The sequence below is a fragment of the Poecilia mexicana genome, unplaced genomic scaffold (assembly GCF_051168715.1).
Source record: "Poecilia mexicana isolate PSO_F unplaced genomic scaffold, ASM5116871v1 scaffold_6, whole genome shotgun sequence".
Taxonomy (NCBI): domain Eukaryota; kingdom Metazoa; phylum Chordata; class Actinopteri; order Cyprinodontiformes; family Poeciliidae; genus Poecilia; species Poecilia mexicana.
In genome coordinates, this window is record NW_028263375.1 from 7,874,854 (window position 1) to 7,892,278 (window position 17,425).

Genomic DNA, 17,425 nt, shown 5'->3' on the forward strand with positions numbered 1-17,425 from the left:
TGTGCACCTGTTCTGGATGTTTAAAAAATAATTCTCAGATGAATTTTCAAATTCTTCATTCAGTTTAACAGTGTTAAAACCAATTCGTGGTTCAGCTATGATAAATTATTCGGCTATTACTCTAAAAGGACCATGTTTAATTATAAATGTCTGTGACTTTACAGAAAATTTTATAAGAAGTTAATGACAAACTCCTCAATATTCTTTCTTTCTATCCTGAGAAGAAAGCATTTATTAAAAAAATAATATATCTCTTTAAAGAAAATCAGAATCAAATATCTTCTTTCCACTCCCTTAAAAAGTAAAATAAATCAATGTCACAATTATGTATGTTTAACCTTAGAACTTTTTGCAAAAGAAAATAAAAATAAATACTAACTCTGCTTTGAGACAACATTTCTATTGGAAGTTAGATGTTTTTGTAAGGATTTTCAAAATTGGTTCTTGTATAAGAAATCTTTTCCACTTCAGCGTTTTAATATGATAAAGGTTGGTCTTCAATGAAACGACTGCAGCAACAATTTAATCTTTCTGGCTATTTTCCTTCACAAGTGCCATTTTTAAAAAATGTTCAAGATTTAAAAGTAAAATAATTCTATTTTACGAAGCACTTGATAAACGTTCCTTCAACACAAGAGCACAATCTTTATACATATATTTTAAAAGTTCAATTAAGGTTTGAAATTCACTCTTACCTTGGTAATATTTTCTGTTTATTTTTTCCCCATTGTTTGTTCTGTATTTTCATAGACTGCTATTATTTAGGTAATTTTCGTTTTTAATTTTCGTTTTTCGTTTTCTAATCTTTATCAAAGATTTAAAAAAAAACAGGAGAAGGTAGCAGCTCCCCCCGCTGGACGAAATACGTACAGCACCTGGGATTTCCATCCGGTTTCTCGTACAGTCCCTGGTGCGCGCTCCCGCTGAAGACCCTGTTGTGGCGGGAAAATCGATAGAGCTGAAGCTAGATACGTTGCTGACCAAGTTTATGTTAGTTTACTTCGTTTTATTGCTCATAAACATCATTCTGAAGAGATTATAAAGACCCATTTAATTTAAAGTTATAATTCAGCTCCTTAGTAAACTCTTAACTCGACGTTAGACTATTTTTGTTGACGCTTAGCATTAGCATTAGCATTTTTTTATTTAACATTTCGTTTTCTTTTTTTAACAGTCAGAGGTTTTCAAAAATGGCAGCAAGAAAACAGATGAAGAAAAAGATACTAGAAGAGAAAATAGAGAAAAATGTTTATGATTTTCCCGCAGAAGATGATAAAAAGGAGCTCAGCGGCTCAGAGGATGACATCAGGGAAGGTAAGGTAGCTGATTTCTGAAGATGGCATCTTTTTTCACAGCTCTGAAAATTTACCAGTGTAAGATCAAAATAGGAGAAAATTAAACCTTTCAAGCATAAGTTTTCACACTAATGTGAATTTTTAACCCCTTTTTTGTTCCAAGATGAAACTCCAATTGTGGACAAGCTGTCAAAGAAAAGGCCTGCACCTGATTTTGATGAGGGAACAGCATGTGCCATGGGGTATATATAGCTCTTACATTATTCCTCTTCACATATCAACTTTAGGTATTTAAAAATGATTGGTATCACATTTTATTGCTTTAAAAACAGAGTGAAGTGACAATATCAATAAATTATGACACAGATTATCAAGACAGAAAATATTTCATATTATTAGTTTCTGAAAAAATAAAAACTAATTAGATTCAATTCAATAGAGTTTCCAGCCTTTATGCTGAATAATTGTACCTGCTGAGTGTTTTCACTGGTTTATTTAACTGTTCCCCCTCCTTTTTATTTATTTAGAAATGAGGTCCAGTCTATGTTGGAGAAATTTGGAGGTAAGCAGTTGGATTTTTGGTAATTTCTTGTTTACATTGATTAGATACCCAAAAGGGAAAATTGTAAAGAAAATACACAGAAATAATTTGTATATTTATTACAATTATATTAAGTCCTGGTTTATGTTTATGACACCTGACTGAACAGATCCAGGAATTAGGATTTTTTATTTGTAAGTTACTTTAATTTTTTTCAAGTGTTGGCCTCAGAAAGATAATCACAAACATGTAGGAATTATTTTCTGTTATACATACATGTGAAGATGCAATAAGAGAGTTGAAAGGTGCTAGTTTTTACACTACAAATGAAGACACCATCACTGATTAATTAAAAGTCAGAGGAGCATTGTACTGGGTAAATGCATTAAAAATAATAATACAATTAATTTTCCTTGACCACTTTTAGTTTTAAATCAAGCCTTACAAATAAGTAAGGTTCAGGCTGATTGAATCCTTTTCAGTTTCTAATAGCGGTGTGTTTAGCTGTTTCCTTACTAAACTGGAGGGTTGTCCAGGTATCCGTCTGAGTATTTGGCTTAAAAATACTCAGGCTCATTTACTTAAATGGGTCACAGAGAACAAACAACTGAGACTGTGTTGTAAAATCTATATATATATATATATATATATTGCCCTTGTGTTACCTTGTCAATGTGCCTTTTTTGTTGTTGTCTTAATCAAGTTTAACTTCTGTTGTAAAATGGAGCTGTAGCTTTGTTGGTGTATTATGGCTTAGGGTTAGATAGAAACACTCTCTGTCTGAATAAAAATGCTTCTCTGTCTTTTTCTTTACTTGTAGCTGATATCAGTAAAGTGATGCAGGCCAAGAAGAAACGCCTGGAGTGTCTGACAAAAAACTACATGAAGGGAAGCCAGCACAAGCTGGAGCAGCTGTGGACCAACTACCATGGACAGAGGTTCTTCTTTCTGTAACTTTAAGAAAGCTCAGAAAAGAACTGCTGAAGCACCAACCGCTTCACACCGAGTAGTTCTCCAGACCTCCTGATAGACCTTTAAAATATGTTCTGCTGTTTTTTATTTTCGCTGTTAGATGATCTCACAATGATTTAATAACATTCAGCTCCAGGCTCTGATGTGTCTTTTTCCATTGTGGATTCATACTTTGAGATTAGAAGACTTTATTGGCCCAAATAATTCATATACCAGCAACTGGTATATGAATTATATACCAGAATAATATTATAATAATATTTTTGCAGAATATTAATTCTGCAAAAACCAGCTGCAAGAAACTTTACCAAAAAAACAGCAAAAACCCAAACAAAAACACAAAGGGATTTATAGAAGACTGGAAAACTCTACGAGAAACAGAAAGAAAAGATGAACTGAATCAGGAATTTACTGCAACTAACGATTATTTTATTAATCAATTATTCTATTGATTATCCTGTTGAATAATTGGATGAAAATAATTAGCACATTCTGCAGATTTCTCATTAAGCTACTTTTTTCAGATATTAAAAACACATCAAAAGATTAAAGTAAACTATTAAATTCTTTTCTTAAATTATCAAATCAATATTTTATTAACTAAAATGCATTAAAGTATCATTCCTTTAGTTTATGTTTGATTACTTGTAGCAAAGGATGCATCTGCAACTAAAAAATACTTCTAACATCAAAATCTGAAAATCTGCTCTTTCTGCTTGACCTAACATTAATACAGTGTAGGGCTGATCTATTGATTATGTTTTGGATCAATTGATTAATAACTGGATATCAAAAAGTAAATGTTTTTGTACAGTTTTGGGCTTAATTATTGCTCTGAGTATGTTGTTCTTTCTTCAAACTGCCTTTTTAAATCTCTATTCTCCAGTTAATGATTAATCAATTACTAAATTAGTTGATTATTTCAATAATCAATTAATCACTATTAATCTGATTAATCGTTTCAGTCCTATTTAGTATTGATGAGTTGATGTGGATCAGGTGACTAGTAGTTACCACTCTGAAAATGTTTTTTCCAGAGAATTATCTTTTTGAGTCTCTATGCTCCAATTAACAATTAATTGATTACTAAATTAGTTTATGATTATCTCAATAATTGATTAATCACAATTAATTGTTTCAACCCAACTTTATATGCTCTATTACATTGTATTTTCTGTAAAGGAAGAAGATGACCCAGCAGTACCATCAGCAGGTTTCTTCTGCACTGCAGCAGTGGGAGGTTGAAGCTCAGCGAGCCGAGGAGCAGGAGGAGAAGCTCAATGTCAGTTTATCCGCTTCATCTACATTATGCCGCACTACAGGCTGCAGAAACACAATGTGACCAGTGTTTACATTGACTTTTTTCATTGCAAGAAGGATGGTATGACGGTTGTTTTCTGGTAGCTTCCATGATCTGTGAACATTTTGCAGAAGTTCTGTTTACTGACCGCACAGAGATTTTAAAAAGTCCCAGATATCATTCACAGCAAATACCAAAGATGGTTTGATTCAATAAAAACACGATGCTGATGGTTATACTTTGTCGTTTGTGTTCACAGAATTTGTTTCGGCAGCAGCTGAAAGTCCTGCAGCAGGCCCGAGTCGTGCAGAACCAGAAGCTGAAAGCCGTCAGAGAACTGTATGAGCAGTTCATGAAGGTGAGCCAATCAATACTTACTGAGCAATTCCTAACTCAGTGATGTCATCTTTGATGCTGCATGTGACTGGATTTTGACTTTCTCTTGAATTATTACATTAAAAACCCTTCAACTGTGCCGTCTTTTAGAGAGGTCAGCTCAAGAACAACTAGGACTGCAATTTAGTTATTAATTAGGCAATTATGACAATTAATCATGTAAAAATTTGGCATATTTTGCCCTTTTCTGTAAAATATTAGAAATACATTAAAAGATTCAAACAACTAATTAAATTAATGTTTTAATAAGCTATTTTGTTGGCTAAAATGCAATAACTCAGTATTTGTTTAGTGAAGATTTTATTTTTGTAGCATCTGCAGCTAAAAAAATACTTATAACATCAAAATGTGAAAAGCTCAGTTCTTTTTGCTTGACTTTACATCATTGCAGTTTACAGCTGATTTTTTAAAATTATTTTTCAGAATGACCAATCAAAATTGAATAGAAAAAGTTGCTTAATATGAGATTTTTTTTCACAGAATTTGAACTGTGTACTAAAGTACTAAATTACTTGATGACTACTTCAATAATCATCATAATTTATTAATTTGTTAATTTGGTTGTTTCAGTCTAAAAAAATGTCATACCCAAAATTAATTCATTATATTTCAGGAAGTACCAGGTAAGTATGGGAATGTGGTGTTGGAGTATTTCACATGGTCCCCAGAAGACAAAAAAGACAAAAACAGTCAAAAATAACATTAAATTACTGATATTCAATATACAGCAGGCAGTTGGCTAATGGACGGTAGTTTAACATATTGTCATTGTGTGACAGAACTAGGGCTGTTGTAAACGAATATTTTAGTAATCGAGTAATCTATCGATTATTCTTACGATTAATCGAGTAATCGGATAAAAAAAAATTATAAAATGAAATATTGGTAAATCTGGCATAATACCGGTGTTACTATCAGATATCAATATCAGTCCAATTTTTCATATTTGAGCTTCCCTAACAGTTGCTTTTTTGTAGTTTAGAAAACTAACCTGTAACAATAATAGCTCACTTTCTAAGTTAACCAGAAGAAAAGTTATAGAAAAATCTGAAATTATATTGAATTTAATAACAAAGAGGCAGGCTCACAAATATGCTTATAAAAAATGTCTACAATCCAGCTTTTAGTTTATGTATTCATCTTCAGTGAGTTTAATAGATTAATTAAACTCACCTTGCCCCATACCTGTCACGCTTTGGGTTTAAAAATACGGGAAATGCCGCCTGGAGTGGGAGGAGAGGGCGAATGAACGAACATAAGATGGGGTGTAGGGGAGGAAATAGACCAGCGGACTGACGAACCGTTAGACTGGGGGAGGAACACGGGGGAAGCAATACGGGACATTTACCACACCTTCACTGGTCACACTCAGAAACTCATCTACCAGCCATGTACGATGCGCTCCGCCACCCGTTTCTGATATGAAATTTATTGTGCGGTTCGTCGGTAAAGCTACATTTACACGGTAAGCATCAGCTACTCAGCCGCCCGCCCTGTTCAGTCTATCCGCTCACCTCAGCGCTCTTCCCGCCGTTGGCTTTCAACCAGCAGCCCCGGAGGAGAAATGCTGCCGTACTCCAGGCATTCCCCCAGTCATTTTAAGGATGCTTATTGGTTCCCCAAAAACGATAAAAAGTCGGGCATTATCATCAATCAATAAAATCCCCACGGGCCAATCTTGAAGATTGGACTTTATGCCGCTGAGACTTAGCTTTTGTCAACAACTCAGAGGCGGAAGTGAGAGCTCCGCGCAACGCAAATGAAGTCCCGGCCGGAACACGGTGCGCTAACTAATAAAACATAAATTAACGAAGCTTCGATGCAGGTAAATTTTCCTCGAGGAATTTTAGTAATCGAGGTACTCGAATCATTCGAGGAATCGTTTCAGCCCTAGACAGAACTGAACCTGCAGTTGCAGAAAGAAAATATTCTGTGACTTATTGAGAAAATATTTGTATTTTAGTCGTGACATCATGTTTAAGTGAAACAATAACCTGAAGTTTTTGCTGTTTGCCTCCAGAACATGGAGGACATGGAGAAAAACCACGAGATGTTCCTGCAAGGAACGCAGCAGGAACTGAGGAAGGAGATGGCCACCCTGCAGAAGAAGATTCTCATGGACACGGTGAGATTTAGGCTGCATTCATACCCAGTCTGTTTTAATCAAACTCCAGTTTGTTTGTCTAGAAAGTCCGGTTCGTTTTGTGGAGGTGTGAATAAGCAACCAAACTCTGATGCGGATTAAAAAAGGGAATCCTGGTCCGTCTACAAACTTCGATCTCGGTTCAGTTGAAGGGAGCTCTGGTGCGATTTGAATGCCTATTTGAACGTCAAGCAGAGTGGAAACCGCTCCAAAAGCAGGATTCAGCCTATAGCACAGAGCATTCTGGGTAAATATAACCAAAACAAACGCAAGAGTCTAGCGGGAGAAATGACTCGTGAAGAAATCCTACAATCACTAAAATCTGACACCACTCCATTTTTGTTTACATTTCCTGAAGAAGGTTAGTTGCGCTCAGTATGTTTTTTAGATGTTCTTGTATCGTTTCCTTCAGTGGTTCTTGGAGCAGCGCCACCACAGGTGTGGAGGGGAACAGATTTTTCAAAGTAAATGTAACAAATGTTGCAACTTTTTTCCCCAATCAGGTGTGATACTACAATTTTATATGCGCAAATATACTGGGCAAAAAATGCAACTTCTGGCCCCTGTGACCAGCTAACAACCCCAGAACAACTTGGATGCATTTCTAAGTTCCTCAGGATTTCTTGGTTTGGCCTCAGAAATGGCATATTCAATGTCTCAAGGATTGAGACAAGATGAAAGTTAATAAGTAGTCAGCCCAAACCGTGGATCTTAATCCAATCCCATTGGATTAAGGTCCAATGGGATTAAGATCCAATGGGATCCAATGGGATTGGATCTTAATCCAATCCCATTGGATTAAGATCCACGGTTTGGGCTGACTACTTATTAACTTTCATCTTGTAGGTCCGGAGCCAAGGTGCTGATTACTTACCTGCTTGTTTGGGTTATCATCAGGTTCAAACTTTAATTTTAAGGTCATTTTCTTTTCCAGCGCAAAGCAAAATGGCTGTCTGGTAGATAATCTCTACCAAAAACAATTGTTGTTGTCAGTGTGGTCTTTTTTATTTTTTCCTTTTTGTGTGTGTTGGGGGTTGTAAATCAAATAAAATGCTTTGTCCGCTCGGGTTCTGACGCCATATTGTCATGTGTTTCCACAGCAACAGCAGGAGATGGCCACAGTCCGCAAGTCGCTGCAGTCCATGCTCTTCTAACCTGCCGTTACCATGGCGACCGTTCCAGCGTTTGAGTTCGTTGTTCCTTAATGCAGTAACATTTCGGTTTCTTAACCACTTCAATGTTTATTTTAATAAATTCAGATTTTTAAAAGATGATGCGGTTTGTTTCAGCCCCTCTCACTGTGCTTTGTTTTTATCGCCAGCAGGTGGCGCTCTGTTTATATCTGAAGTCATTTTGTAAAGATGAGCTCTGTTGAGTGCCTGTTAAATGTGACAATAAAAATGTAATGTTTAAGTGTTTTTGCTGCTTTTGTTTTTAATAGTGCTTAACTTGTCACCAAAGTAAAAAATATACATCTTTTTAGCTATTTGAGATACAGAAGTGTCTTTAAAAGTCCCTACGGGGAGAGGCTCACTCAGGTCGGCCATTTTGTAAGGAACGGCTGTGTCAGTCAGACACAATAGACCAACCTCAGCTTAGTGAACCCACCTGTGTGGAATCATATCATATGGAGGTTGGGTGCTGTTCTATATTTTATAGCTTTATCTTTGACATTTTACATTAAAAACGTCCTTTTATTGATTTTCTTTACAGTGGAGAAAACGCTAAATTTGACAATTCTCGCAATGCTTTCAATTTTGGATAAATGTCTCAGTTTATGCATCTGGATGTGACGGTTTCCCTCCCTTCTTCCTGCTAAGTTGTTCCAGCTCTGTAAGGTTTCATGGGGATCAGCTGTGAACAGGCCTGGGCTTTGACTAGGCCACTCCAAAACATACACCTTGTTGTCTTTAAACAATTTCTGTGTAGCTTAAGTTTTAGGTTGTTGTCCTGTTGGAAGTGAAATATTTACTCCAGCCATTTTACCTTCTATCTTTACAGCCTGAGAAGCATCTCCACAGAATGATGCTGCCACTACCATGCTTCACAGTAGGGATGGTGTTTGGTGTCTTTCAAACGTATAGAGTCTTTAATGGCCAAATCCCTCAGTTTTTGTCTCATCAGAACAAATAACTTGATTATGACTTAGCTAAACTCCAGGGGTTGAGTTTTTATTTATCCATCCCCTGATTTATACTTCAGTCTTCATGCTTCCAGACACAGGTGTCTTTGTACTACAAATACTTGATAAACACTCACTGCACTCAGGTGATCACCATTCCACTCATTGTGAGACTACTGGCACCAGTTGGCTGGACCTTTGTTAAATTAGGTCAGTCATTTTAAAGGGTGAATATTGTATGCAATCACTTATTTTATGTTAAATATGTCTATCAGTTGTCACTATTTTATAGCAACCAGGCTTCATTTGACATTTAAGATTTTTTTGTAATTTTATTTTGCCAAAAAAGCCTATTTTTGTTGATCAAAATTGGTTGTTTTGAGTCTTATGCTGAAAGTTCAGCATATAATTCAGAATTTAAGCTCCACAATTCTTCAACAAACTAAAGCACATTCATGTTGTCTGGTGTAAAAAAAAGAGATAAATTAGATTACTTTGTGTAAGTGCTGAAAATGAATCAAGGACATTAAATACAAAAAAATAGATAAAAATGCAGTTGGCTTTCATACCAAAGGGACATTTGTTTTCTGTCTTAAACTTTTGAGAAAGTTTCAGGTTATGCATCTCCTTTGTTTCAGTCTGAATTCGGTGAGAACTTTACTAATAAATAAATCTATAAATTTAATCGAATTTTGTTTTCTTTCTTATGGATCATATTGAAACCGAAAGTCTTTTATTGTGAAGGGGGATTTTTCGGTACTTTCTCCCCAAAGTGTTACCGGAAGTAGGTTACCTTATTTTGAAAGGGACTTTCTGTTGTCAGCTAAGCGGCGGTTCTCAGGCTGTATGTCCGTTCAGAAACTGAAAAGAAGGCAGAAATTGAAGGTAAACTCGTTTTTAATCTCATCATGTTTTCTGCTCTGGCGAAGGCAGTGAAGTTTAATTAATCTCTGATGTTTTAATTGTCTTGTTTGTCATTAAACCGCTTATTAATGAGCCTGTTGCAGCTAACTGGGCTAGCTATCACTGAAGCTACTTTCAGTTTAAAATGAATTATTTTCTCTGTTTTTAAAAACTAATTTCACTGCAATATTTGAGATATCAGTTCGGCAGGCATTTCGGGTTTTTTACCGGTTTAGCTCTGGTTCTCTGCTACAGGCGACCTGCTCTTTATCCTCGTCACCATCCCGCTGATATGAGACTGAACCGAAGGTGATTGGTCAGTTTGGAGACAGGTTTGTGAAACGCGATGGCTGAGAGGTTCCCTGCCAGCCCTGGTTCTTCAGAACCGGACAGCCCCAGAGGTCTGAACCGAGGATGTCTGCTGGAACCCGCAGAGGACCTGTTCAGTGATCTGTCCGTCATTGTCCCAGAAACCCCCAGGTACAGACACACAGTTGTTTTTGTTTCGCTGCTCAAACTGCTGCTCATCTCTGGCTGTAGATTTAGACCTATTTCAATCAATCAAATTTTATTTATATAGCACATTTCAGCAGCAATGCATTTCAAAGTGCTTTACATAATTAAAATAAAACAGCATGTGAGAAAGAGATTTAAAAAAACATAATTAAAACGTAAACAGTGAGAAAGAGAAAGAATTTAAACCAGATTCGGTTCGGTTTGTTGATTTTGGGTCACATTTCCAATCATACTATAAGTGTTTTTTTTTTTCGTAAGGCTAATAACTGAAATTTGTCATAACATTGATAAATAAAAAATTTTATCATAAGAAATTTTTCACAATAATAAATAATAAATGCTCTAACATGAGTTATTCTCCATGTTAACTAGTTTAGACTGAAACTGACGGCCACAGAAATGTCAAGCTCACAGCTAGTTGGTTCTGTCTGTTTTTCTCCAGCCCACAGCTCGGCAAACGTAGGAGACACCGCCGTACTGCGGAGGATCTTTACAGCCCTGTGAGTCCCGTTCTGGCTGAACATGATGTTTTAACGCAATATTTGCAGTGCTATATGTCATAGAACACAGTCAACTCAACAATTGAAACATTACATTTTGTTAAATGCCGTCGTTACAGATGAAATGTTGATTTATATTTCATTTATTATGTTTCTAAAGAAACTCTAACCAGGTGGGTTTTTAGTTTAGATTTAAAGGCACTCAGTGTTTTGGCTGTTTTGCAGTTTTCTGGAAGTTGTTCCAGATTTGTGGTGCATAGAAGCTGAATGCTGCTTCTCCATGTTTGGTTCTGGTCTTGGGAACCAGAACTAGAAGACCTGAGAGGTTCTGGAAGGTTGCTATGACAACACCAGATGTTTAATGTATTGTGATGCTGAGCCATTCAGTGATTTATAAACTAACAGCAGGATTTAAAGTCCATTCTCTGAGCTACAGATAACCAGTGGAAGGACTGTAGAACTGGGTGATGATCTCTATCTTCCTGCTTTTAGTCAGAACGCCAGCAGCAGCTTTCTGGATCAGCTGATTATTTTTAAGCAAACCTGTGAAGAAGAATGATAAATGCTTAGTCAGCGTTCTTTCTCTCTGTTTAGGGACCTCAGGTGGCGACCGGCGGGTCTCCAGGACCAGAGAAGTCCATAGGGGCCGGCGAAGGTTTTTCACGTAAATCTAAGCGCCGGCGACTGGTCGACCCGAGTGTCGGCTTCGTTCCAGCATCATCTCTCAGGAGTTTTCCTCTGGGCGGCTGGCTGGAAGCCCCGTCCTCCTCATCATCTTCTTCCTCCTCGTCTTCGTTGTCTTACTCCTCCTCCTCCTCCTCCTCCGTCTCCTACCTCACTCCAGAGTCAGTCCTCAGGTCAACCCGGATTGACGCGTCAGCTTCAGCGTCTCCCCCCGCAGCAACATCCTCATCCAGCTCGCTGTCCTTCCTCACCGATGAGGAGAGGAAATGGCTGAACGAAGGACAAGGAGACGCCTCACTAGGTCAGGACACAGCGGCGCTCAGCGATGGGGCTTAAACATAAAATCTCATGAATTCATACCAGATTTAAATCAGTTTCTTTTTTCTCACTTTCTTTTTTAAAAAGCATATGACAGAAAATGTGTTCAAGAAATGGCTTTTATTTCAGTAATCCCTTTTATGAGAATCATTAGGGAGTTTTAATTGGGATTAATTTATTATGGAAATAGTCATCAACTAATTTAGTGATCGATTAATTGTTAAGTGGAGTATACAGACTCAAATAAAAATTTTGCTGAAAAAACCCCAACATTTTCAGAGCAGTATTTACTAGGCACCTGATCCACATCGACTCACCAATACTAACTAGAGCTGAAACAATCGGATTAATTGTGATTATTGAAGTAGCTGTTAGCTAATTTAGTAATTGTTTAATCATTAACTGGAGTATTGGAGTCTTAAAAAAAGACAATTTCCTGATAGAACAAAAATATTCAGACCAGAAATTAAGCCAAAACTGTCCAATAAATATTTGCATCTAATTGTTCCTAGGACTGGACGATAAATCAGTTAATTGAATTTTTGGTTTTTGAAGATTAAATTTTAGCAAATCTGGATTTTCTTTCCACCAATGCACTCATTTAGCTTCCATAGTTCAGAGTCAAACAAGATGGCCGCCCTGTGCTGACATCATTCTGAAGTATGGAAACCAAAGGGGTGCATCGGTGAAAAAAATCCACATTTTCCAAAAATTAAATCTTCAAAAATCCAGTAAATCAATAAGATCGATTTGTCTCCCAGTCGCAGGTCAGAGTTTGGACAATAAAGCTGCACCTGAAGCTTCGTAGCTTCATCTGTGTGTCTGTTTATGCTGCAGACGTGGTGGAGCAGATCGTCATCAGCGATGATGAGGAGGCGACTGTTCGCTCGTTACAGATGAAGGAAGACGAGGCGCTGGCGCGGAGCCTGCAGGTGGGACTTCCTTACATCCTGCTGCAGACTCCCAGCAGCTCACCTGAACAGGTGGGACTAACTTCCTGTTTTGGTTTTGTTTGTTTCAGGCTCAGTTCGACCATGAGGAGTCGCTCAGCAGACATCATCATCACAGCCATCATCTTCATCATCATCAGCAGAGCCACCAAAGGGTGAGGCGAATGATTTATCAAAATAAAATGTCTGCATATTTAAACCTGATTCTTTTATTTAGTGTTGGTTGTAGAGCAGGGGTGTGCAAAGTGCAGCCCGGCTTTTTTATCTGTCGTATTTAACAGTGGAAAATGTTAAATACGACATAAAGTATTTCTATTTTTATAACCAAAAGATTATAATAAGTAGAACACAGTGTATCTGAAACTTTTACTGAAAAGTCAACTTTGTGGCATCCAGATCAGCTTTTATTTATTTTATTAAACTTTACTAAATATAATGTTTTGAAAGGAAGTGACACAAAACCTGTTCTTATAACTGAAAATAAAAATTTGTCCAGTCGACTTCAAAAGAATTTGGAAATTATATACAACAAAACATCTGTAGTCTTTAGCAGACAATTATCTATTTAAAAAGACAATGGCATGTGATTATACAAACACAATTTATAGAAAAACTAGTTTTGTTTAGGTCAGGTTTCTTTGCTCTTTGTTTTATTTCCATAATATTTTGTCAACTTTTAACATTTTTCAACAGAAACAGTTTTAACTTGAAATATATTCTGTTTATTAATGCAGTGATGACCGAAGTGGAGCGTTAGTCGAGTTTACCTTTACACGCAAAATATCAGTGAATATTAATGTGACAAGTTTCATATTTACTGAACTGTTAATTTAGCTCCAGTTGGATCTCTGACAGTCAGCTCCTGCTGTTTGGTTTAACCCAGTTCTGGTTCTTCTCTCTGTGTGCAGTGTTATTCCTACGTCCAGCCCAGCTGGATGTCTCAGGTGTTGGCTGCCGTCTCTCCTCTGGTTGGATTCGAAGATGGTATGATCAGAAAGTGTTGTTGTTTTTTAACTTATTTCTCCTTTATATACAGCATTAGCTGCTTTTCCATTACAAATGAGCGCAAAACTTTGTTGATATTCCGCTAATGTAAAAAAAATAAAAAATAAAAACTTTTGCTATTGCTGTGTTTCCATTTAATTAGAAAAATAAAATATGTTTTTTTGTATGGTTTTGTCCTAATTACAGCTCTGAGTGTTATTTTGGTAAATGATTTGTTTTAGAGTCTCTATACTTCAGTTAATAATTAAGTACTACATTAGTTGACTATTTCAATAATCGATTAATTTGATAAATCGTTTCAGGACACAAAAGCTTTTTGAAAGTAATCATATTACACATCATAGAGATGATATAAACTAGCGTCTGATTTGTTTGTTTTAACCAATGCACCTGGTGTGTTTCCATAGATCTGATTGGTCAGCACATGCGGCGTGGGCGGGGCCGAAGGAGGAGCAGGTTACCTGACTTCGCAGAAGATCTCCAGGGGAACGACTACGAGGTGAGAAACCAACCCGAACCCAATGTCGTCTCCGAACAATGGCGTTTTTTTGTTTGTTTTTTTTGTTTTTCTTTCTTTCCGTAAAGTTCCGGAAAGTTCCCCCCAGAGCAGGGAGCCATGGAAACGCCTGGTTTCCGTGGTAACCACGATTCCTTTCTTCTCCTCTCAGGCTCTCCTGGAGTTCGAAGAGCGGCAGGGCGCCGTTGTGTCAAAGAAAATGAGTCGCAGGGAAATCCAGAGGTTTCCAACCAAAAACTTCTGCTCTGCGACCAACAGCGGGAACACCCAGTGAGTCCAGAACCCGGTCTGGTCCAGTCCGGTCCGACCCGAACCGGAAGATTTAACCTGCCTCTCTGTTTCACCCATCCGCAGGTGTCAGATATGTTTCTGCGAATACGCTGACAAGGACAAGCTGAGGATGCTGCCCTGTTTCCATGACTACCATGTCCAATGCATCGACAGATGGTTAAAGGTACAGGCACAGAGAAAAACACGCAAGTTTTTATTGTTAAGTTGCTAAATTATCTCCATACCCTTAAAATATAGAATGCGTAACGGTTATTTTAGTAATTTATCAATTATTCTGACGATTAATCTCACATTTTCCAGGGTTTTCATTTAAACACTTGAGCCTTTTTTTATACATTATAAATGCATTAGAAAATGTGAATAAACAATTCAGTTCCGTTTAGTGAAAAGGAAAACATTTTATTACCTAAAATGCAGTAGTATATTATTCTGTTGATCAGTTGCAGCTAAAAAAAATACTTCTAACATAAAAAGCTCATCCAGTTCTGCTGGACTTATCAATTAACTGATTAGTAATTGGATTATAAAGGTGCTGAATTGAAGATTAGTTTATTTTACAGAATTTGAACCAGGTGAAGCTAAACCAATGCTAGTTGATGAGTTCTTTGTAACACATTTACAGATAGAAAAGATTTTTCACCTTAAAAGCAAAATGAGTATCTTTTTATACAGTTTGGGTTTAATTGTCTGAAGATCTTGTTCTTTCAGCAAATGTCTTTCTTTTGAGTCTGTATATTCCAGTTAACAATCCCTAAGTTAGTAAACATTATTTAAATAATCAATTAATCATGATTAATCGTTTCAGCCTTAATTGTGTTTTCTCTTTTATGTAAAGCTTTTAATCACTATGTTTCCCCCTAAATTGTTCATACAGTAAACTTGCAAAGAATAACAAAACAAAAAAAGACTACTTCATTTGCTTGATTTTTTTTTTTTGTCTGACTCCAGTTTTTTCTTGCATAACAAAATGTTTGGACACGCCTGCTTTAGATAAACTCTGCTGATTTTCTAACAGAGTGAGATGTCTGTCTGTGATGAACATCTCTGTATTAACCTGCCTGTTTCCTCCTGACAGGACAACTCCACCTGTCCTATCTGCAGGGCCAACCTGGCTGACGGAGACTCTCTAGCGCCCCCTACGCTGTGACCCGAAACTCCTCCCTGTTTTCTAAAGAATAACTGATCCATTATTTTTAGACTGTTATTCCCTTTGTGTTTTTTTTTTTATTATATATATATATTAAACTCTGCAGGGTCAGTTGAAGCTGCTGTTGTTTGATCTGTTCTTAAATAAAAATGTTTCTATTTCCTTTTTTTCTATGTGAGTCTTTGCGGAGCGTCTTCACTCCTCGTAGTAACGCTTCTTCATCGCCCGGTACTTCCTCAGGTAGTAGAGCGCCTCCAGCTCCCGCGCCACGTACTCCCCCCGGGCGATCATGGCCTTGATCTGCTCTGGGTCCTGGACCGACTTGTTCTTGGTAAACGCCGCTCTCAGACGGTCCCTGAAGTAGTCGCCGCCTTTCGGGTATTCCCGGCCGAGGTAGAGGAGCTGAGGATGAAGATTGGTGAATGAAATTTAAAGGGGACATATTCATATTTTGCATATTTTTTGTACTTCCATTTTGGTCTCAACTGCTTCTAAAAACACCCAGCTGTTTTTTGGCAATAAGTAAAAACATTTTTGGTGTCTGGAAAATGAGCCATTAAAAAAAAACAAACCCTAATAAATCTAGCAACCCTAGAAAAACTCTGCTCATTACTTAGCAACCCTGGCAGAACCCTGCCGGTTACCTAGCAACCCTAGCTGAGTTCCAGCATGTTTGGTCAGCTGCTTTTACCACTGTATGCACTGTACAATGGCTGCTGGAAAAGAGAAGTGTTTTGTTCTGGACTTACCATCCACCATCTACTTGCTAAATTCTTGTTGGTTGTTCCGGAGTTTCTATTTCTGCTTTTCAAAGATGTACGGTTGTACAGTATAACTGTTTATCCATTTGCAGCCATTTTCACATGTCAGTGTAAAACCCTTGGTTAGTGATGTAGCCAGCAGCAGCTTATTTGGATTTAAAGTTACAAGAGCCCTAAAATAGCTAAAAATAAGGAGAACTGAGCAGACTAACGAGACCTAACATTTTCAAAGAAGCATATCAGGTCACCTGTAAACCGCCTTCATCTTTGTGTTGTCTCAGGTTGTTTTATTATATCAGAACTAGAATAAGGGGTCATATTTTGCTTGATGATCATGATACAAAGTTAAAGTGCAACAGAACCGTCACATTTGGACCTCTGATTCACTCCGAGCCTAACACAAACTCTCCATTTATTAAATGAATAGAAATCACAGGAAGCTTATTGGCTGTTCTGCGTCTTCACCTTAGTGACTTCACTGATAATCTGTCAACTGATTGGTTAATAATGAAGAACTGAAAACTCACGTTCTTGTAGAGCCGAACCACCTCAGACCGCAGAGGGTTGGCCATCATCCAAAGAGCTGCGAAACAAAACGGCATGAATATATCTGAAGATTCTGTTGAAATGGACCAGAAAATAAGTCAATATTTTTGCATTTCTGCACCATACATGTTCTCTCTGCAGTGGAGACGGCGTTCGGTTCGCTCAGGTTACATGTAAAAGGATATCTCTGTACTACGGTGAAGGTTAAACAGCTGTTCGAGCAGGAAGTTCACACAGTTGGTTCAGTTGGACTCAGGATAGTTACAAAATGACGACTACTCTGTTCTCACCTGTCCAGGTGACCTCCGGACTCTCCGGTGAACCGAAAGCGAACTTTAACCCGGTTAAACCCGGAAAATGGTTCGGTTCGCCCTGTTTGCAACCGTTTGTGTGGAAAATAAACTTGAGGTGGACCGCCCAGACAGGCTGATTTAAATTTCAAACTTTGTCTGTAAATCTGAACCTTGAAAACAAGCTGAATCTGGAACTCCGAGTAAACAACCAAAGAGTAGCGAATA

The 17,425-nt window shown here is 37.4% G+C and overlaps 3 protein-coding genes across 6 annotated transcripts; 2 read left to right on the forward strand and 1 right to left on the reverse strand.

Moving 5' to 3' along the window:
- Positions 1-896: 896 nt before the first annotated feature.
- On the forward strand, positions 897-8,060 carry sycp3 (synaptonemal complex protein 3). The gene is made up of 8 exons (XM_088006771.1): positions 897-1,314; positions 1,459-1,537; positions 1,823-1,857; positions 2,657-2,774; positions 3,991-4,090; positions 4,368-4,466; positions 6,525-6,629; positions 7,748-8,060. Exons 1-8 carry the CDS (start codon positions 1,191-1,193, stop codon positions 7,799-7,801), a joined length of 714 nt encoding a protein of 237 aa, XP_087862897.1. The 5' UTR covers positions 897-1,190; the 3' UTR covers positions 7,802-8,060.
- A 1,493-nt stretch (positions 8,061-9,553) lies between these two features.
- On the forward strand, positions 9,554-15,763 carry LOC106906786 (uncharacterized). 2 transcript variants are annotated; one of them, XM_088006160.1, is made up of 12 exons: positions 9,554-9,654; positions 9,928-10,152; positions 10,631-10,688; positions 11,283-11,352; positions 11,533-11,673; positions 12,528-12,622; positions 12,712-12,795; positions 13,549-13,624; positions 14,053-14,144; positions 14,314-14,432; positions 14,517-14,616; positions 15,529-15,763. In XM_088006160.1, the coding sequence occupies exons 2-12, from the start codon at positions 10,019-10,021 to the stop codon at positions 15,598-15,600; spliced, it is 1,041 nt and encodes a 346-aa protein (XP_087862286.1). In that variant the 5' UTR covers positions 9,554-9,654; positions 9,928-10,018; the 3' UTR covers positions 15,601-15,763. The 2 variants fall into 2 exon arrangements, with proteins under 2 accessions (XP_087862286.1, XP_014827698.2); XM_014972212.2 differs by having other exon boundaries at positions 11,283-11,673.
- Positions 14,832-17,331, reverse strand: lyrm5b (LYR motif containing 5b). 3 transcript variants are annotated; one of them, XM_014972217.2, is made up of 4 exons: positions 17,198-17,216; positions 17,034-17,119; positions 16,889-16,944; positions 14,832-16,002 (listed from the first exon to the last, which is right to left on the reverse strand). In XM_014972217.2, the coding sequence occupies exons 3-4, from the start codon at positions 16,934-16,936 to the stop codon at positions 15,796-15,798; spliced, it is 255 nt and encodes an 84-aa protein (XP_014827703.1). In that variant the 5' UTR covers positions 16,937-16,944; positions 17,034-17,119; positions 17,198-17,216; the 3' UTR covers positions 14,832-15,795. The 3 variants fall into 3 exon arrangements, with proteins under 3 accessions (XP_014827703.1, XP_014827702.1, XP_014827701.1); XM_014972216.2 differs by lacking the exon at positions 17,034-17,119 and having other exon boundaries at positions 17,198-17,331; XM_014972215.2 differs by lacking the exon at positions 17,034-17,119 and having other exon boundaries at positions 16,889-16,980; positions 17,198-17,320.
- Between the last annotated feature and the right edge of the window lie 94 nt (positions 17,332-17,425).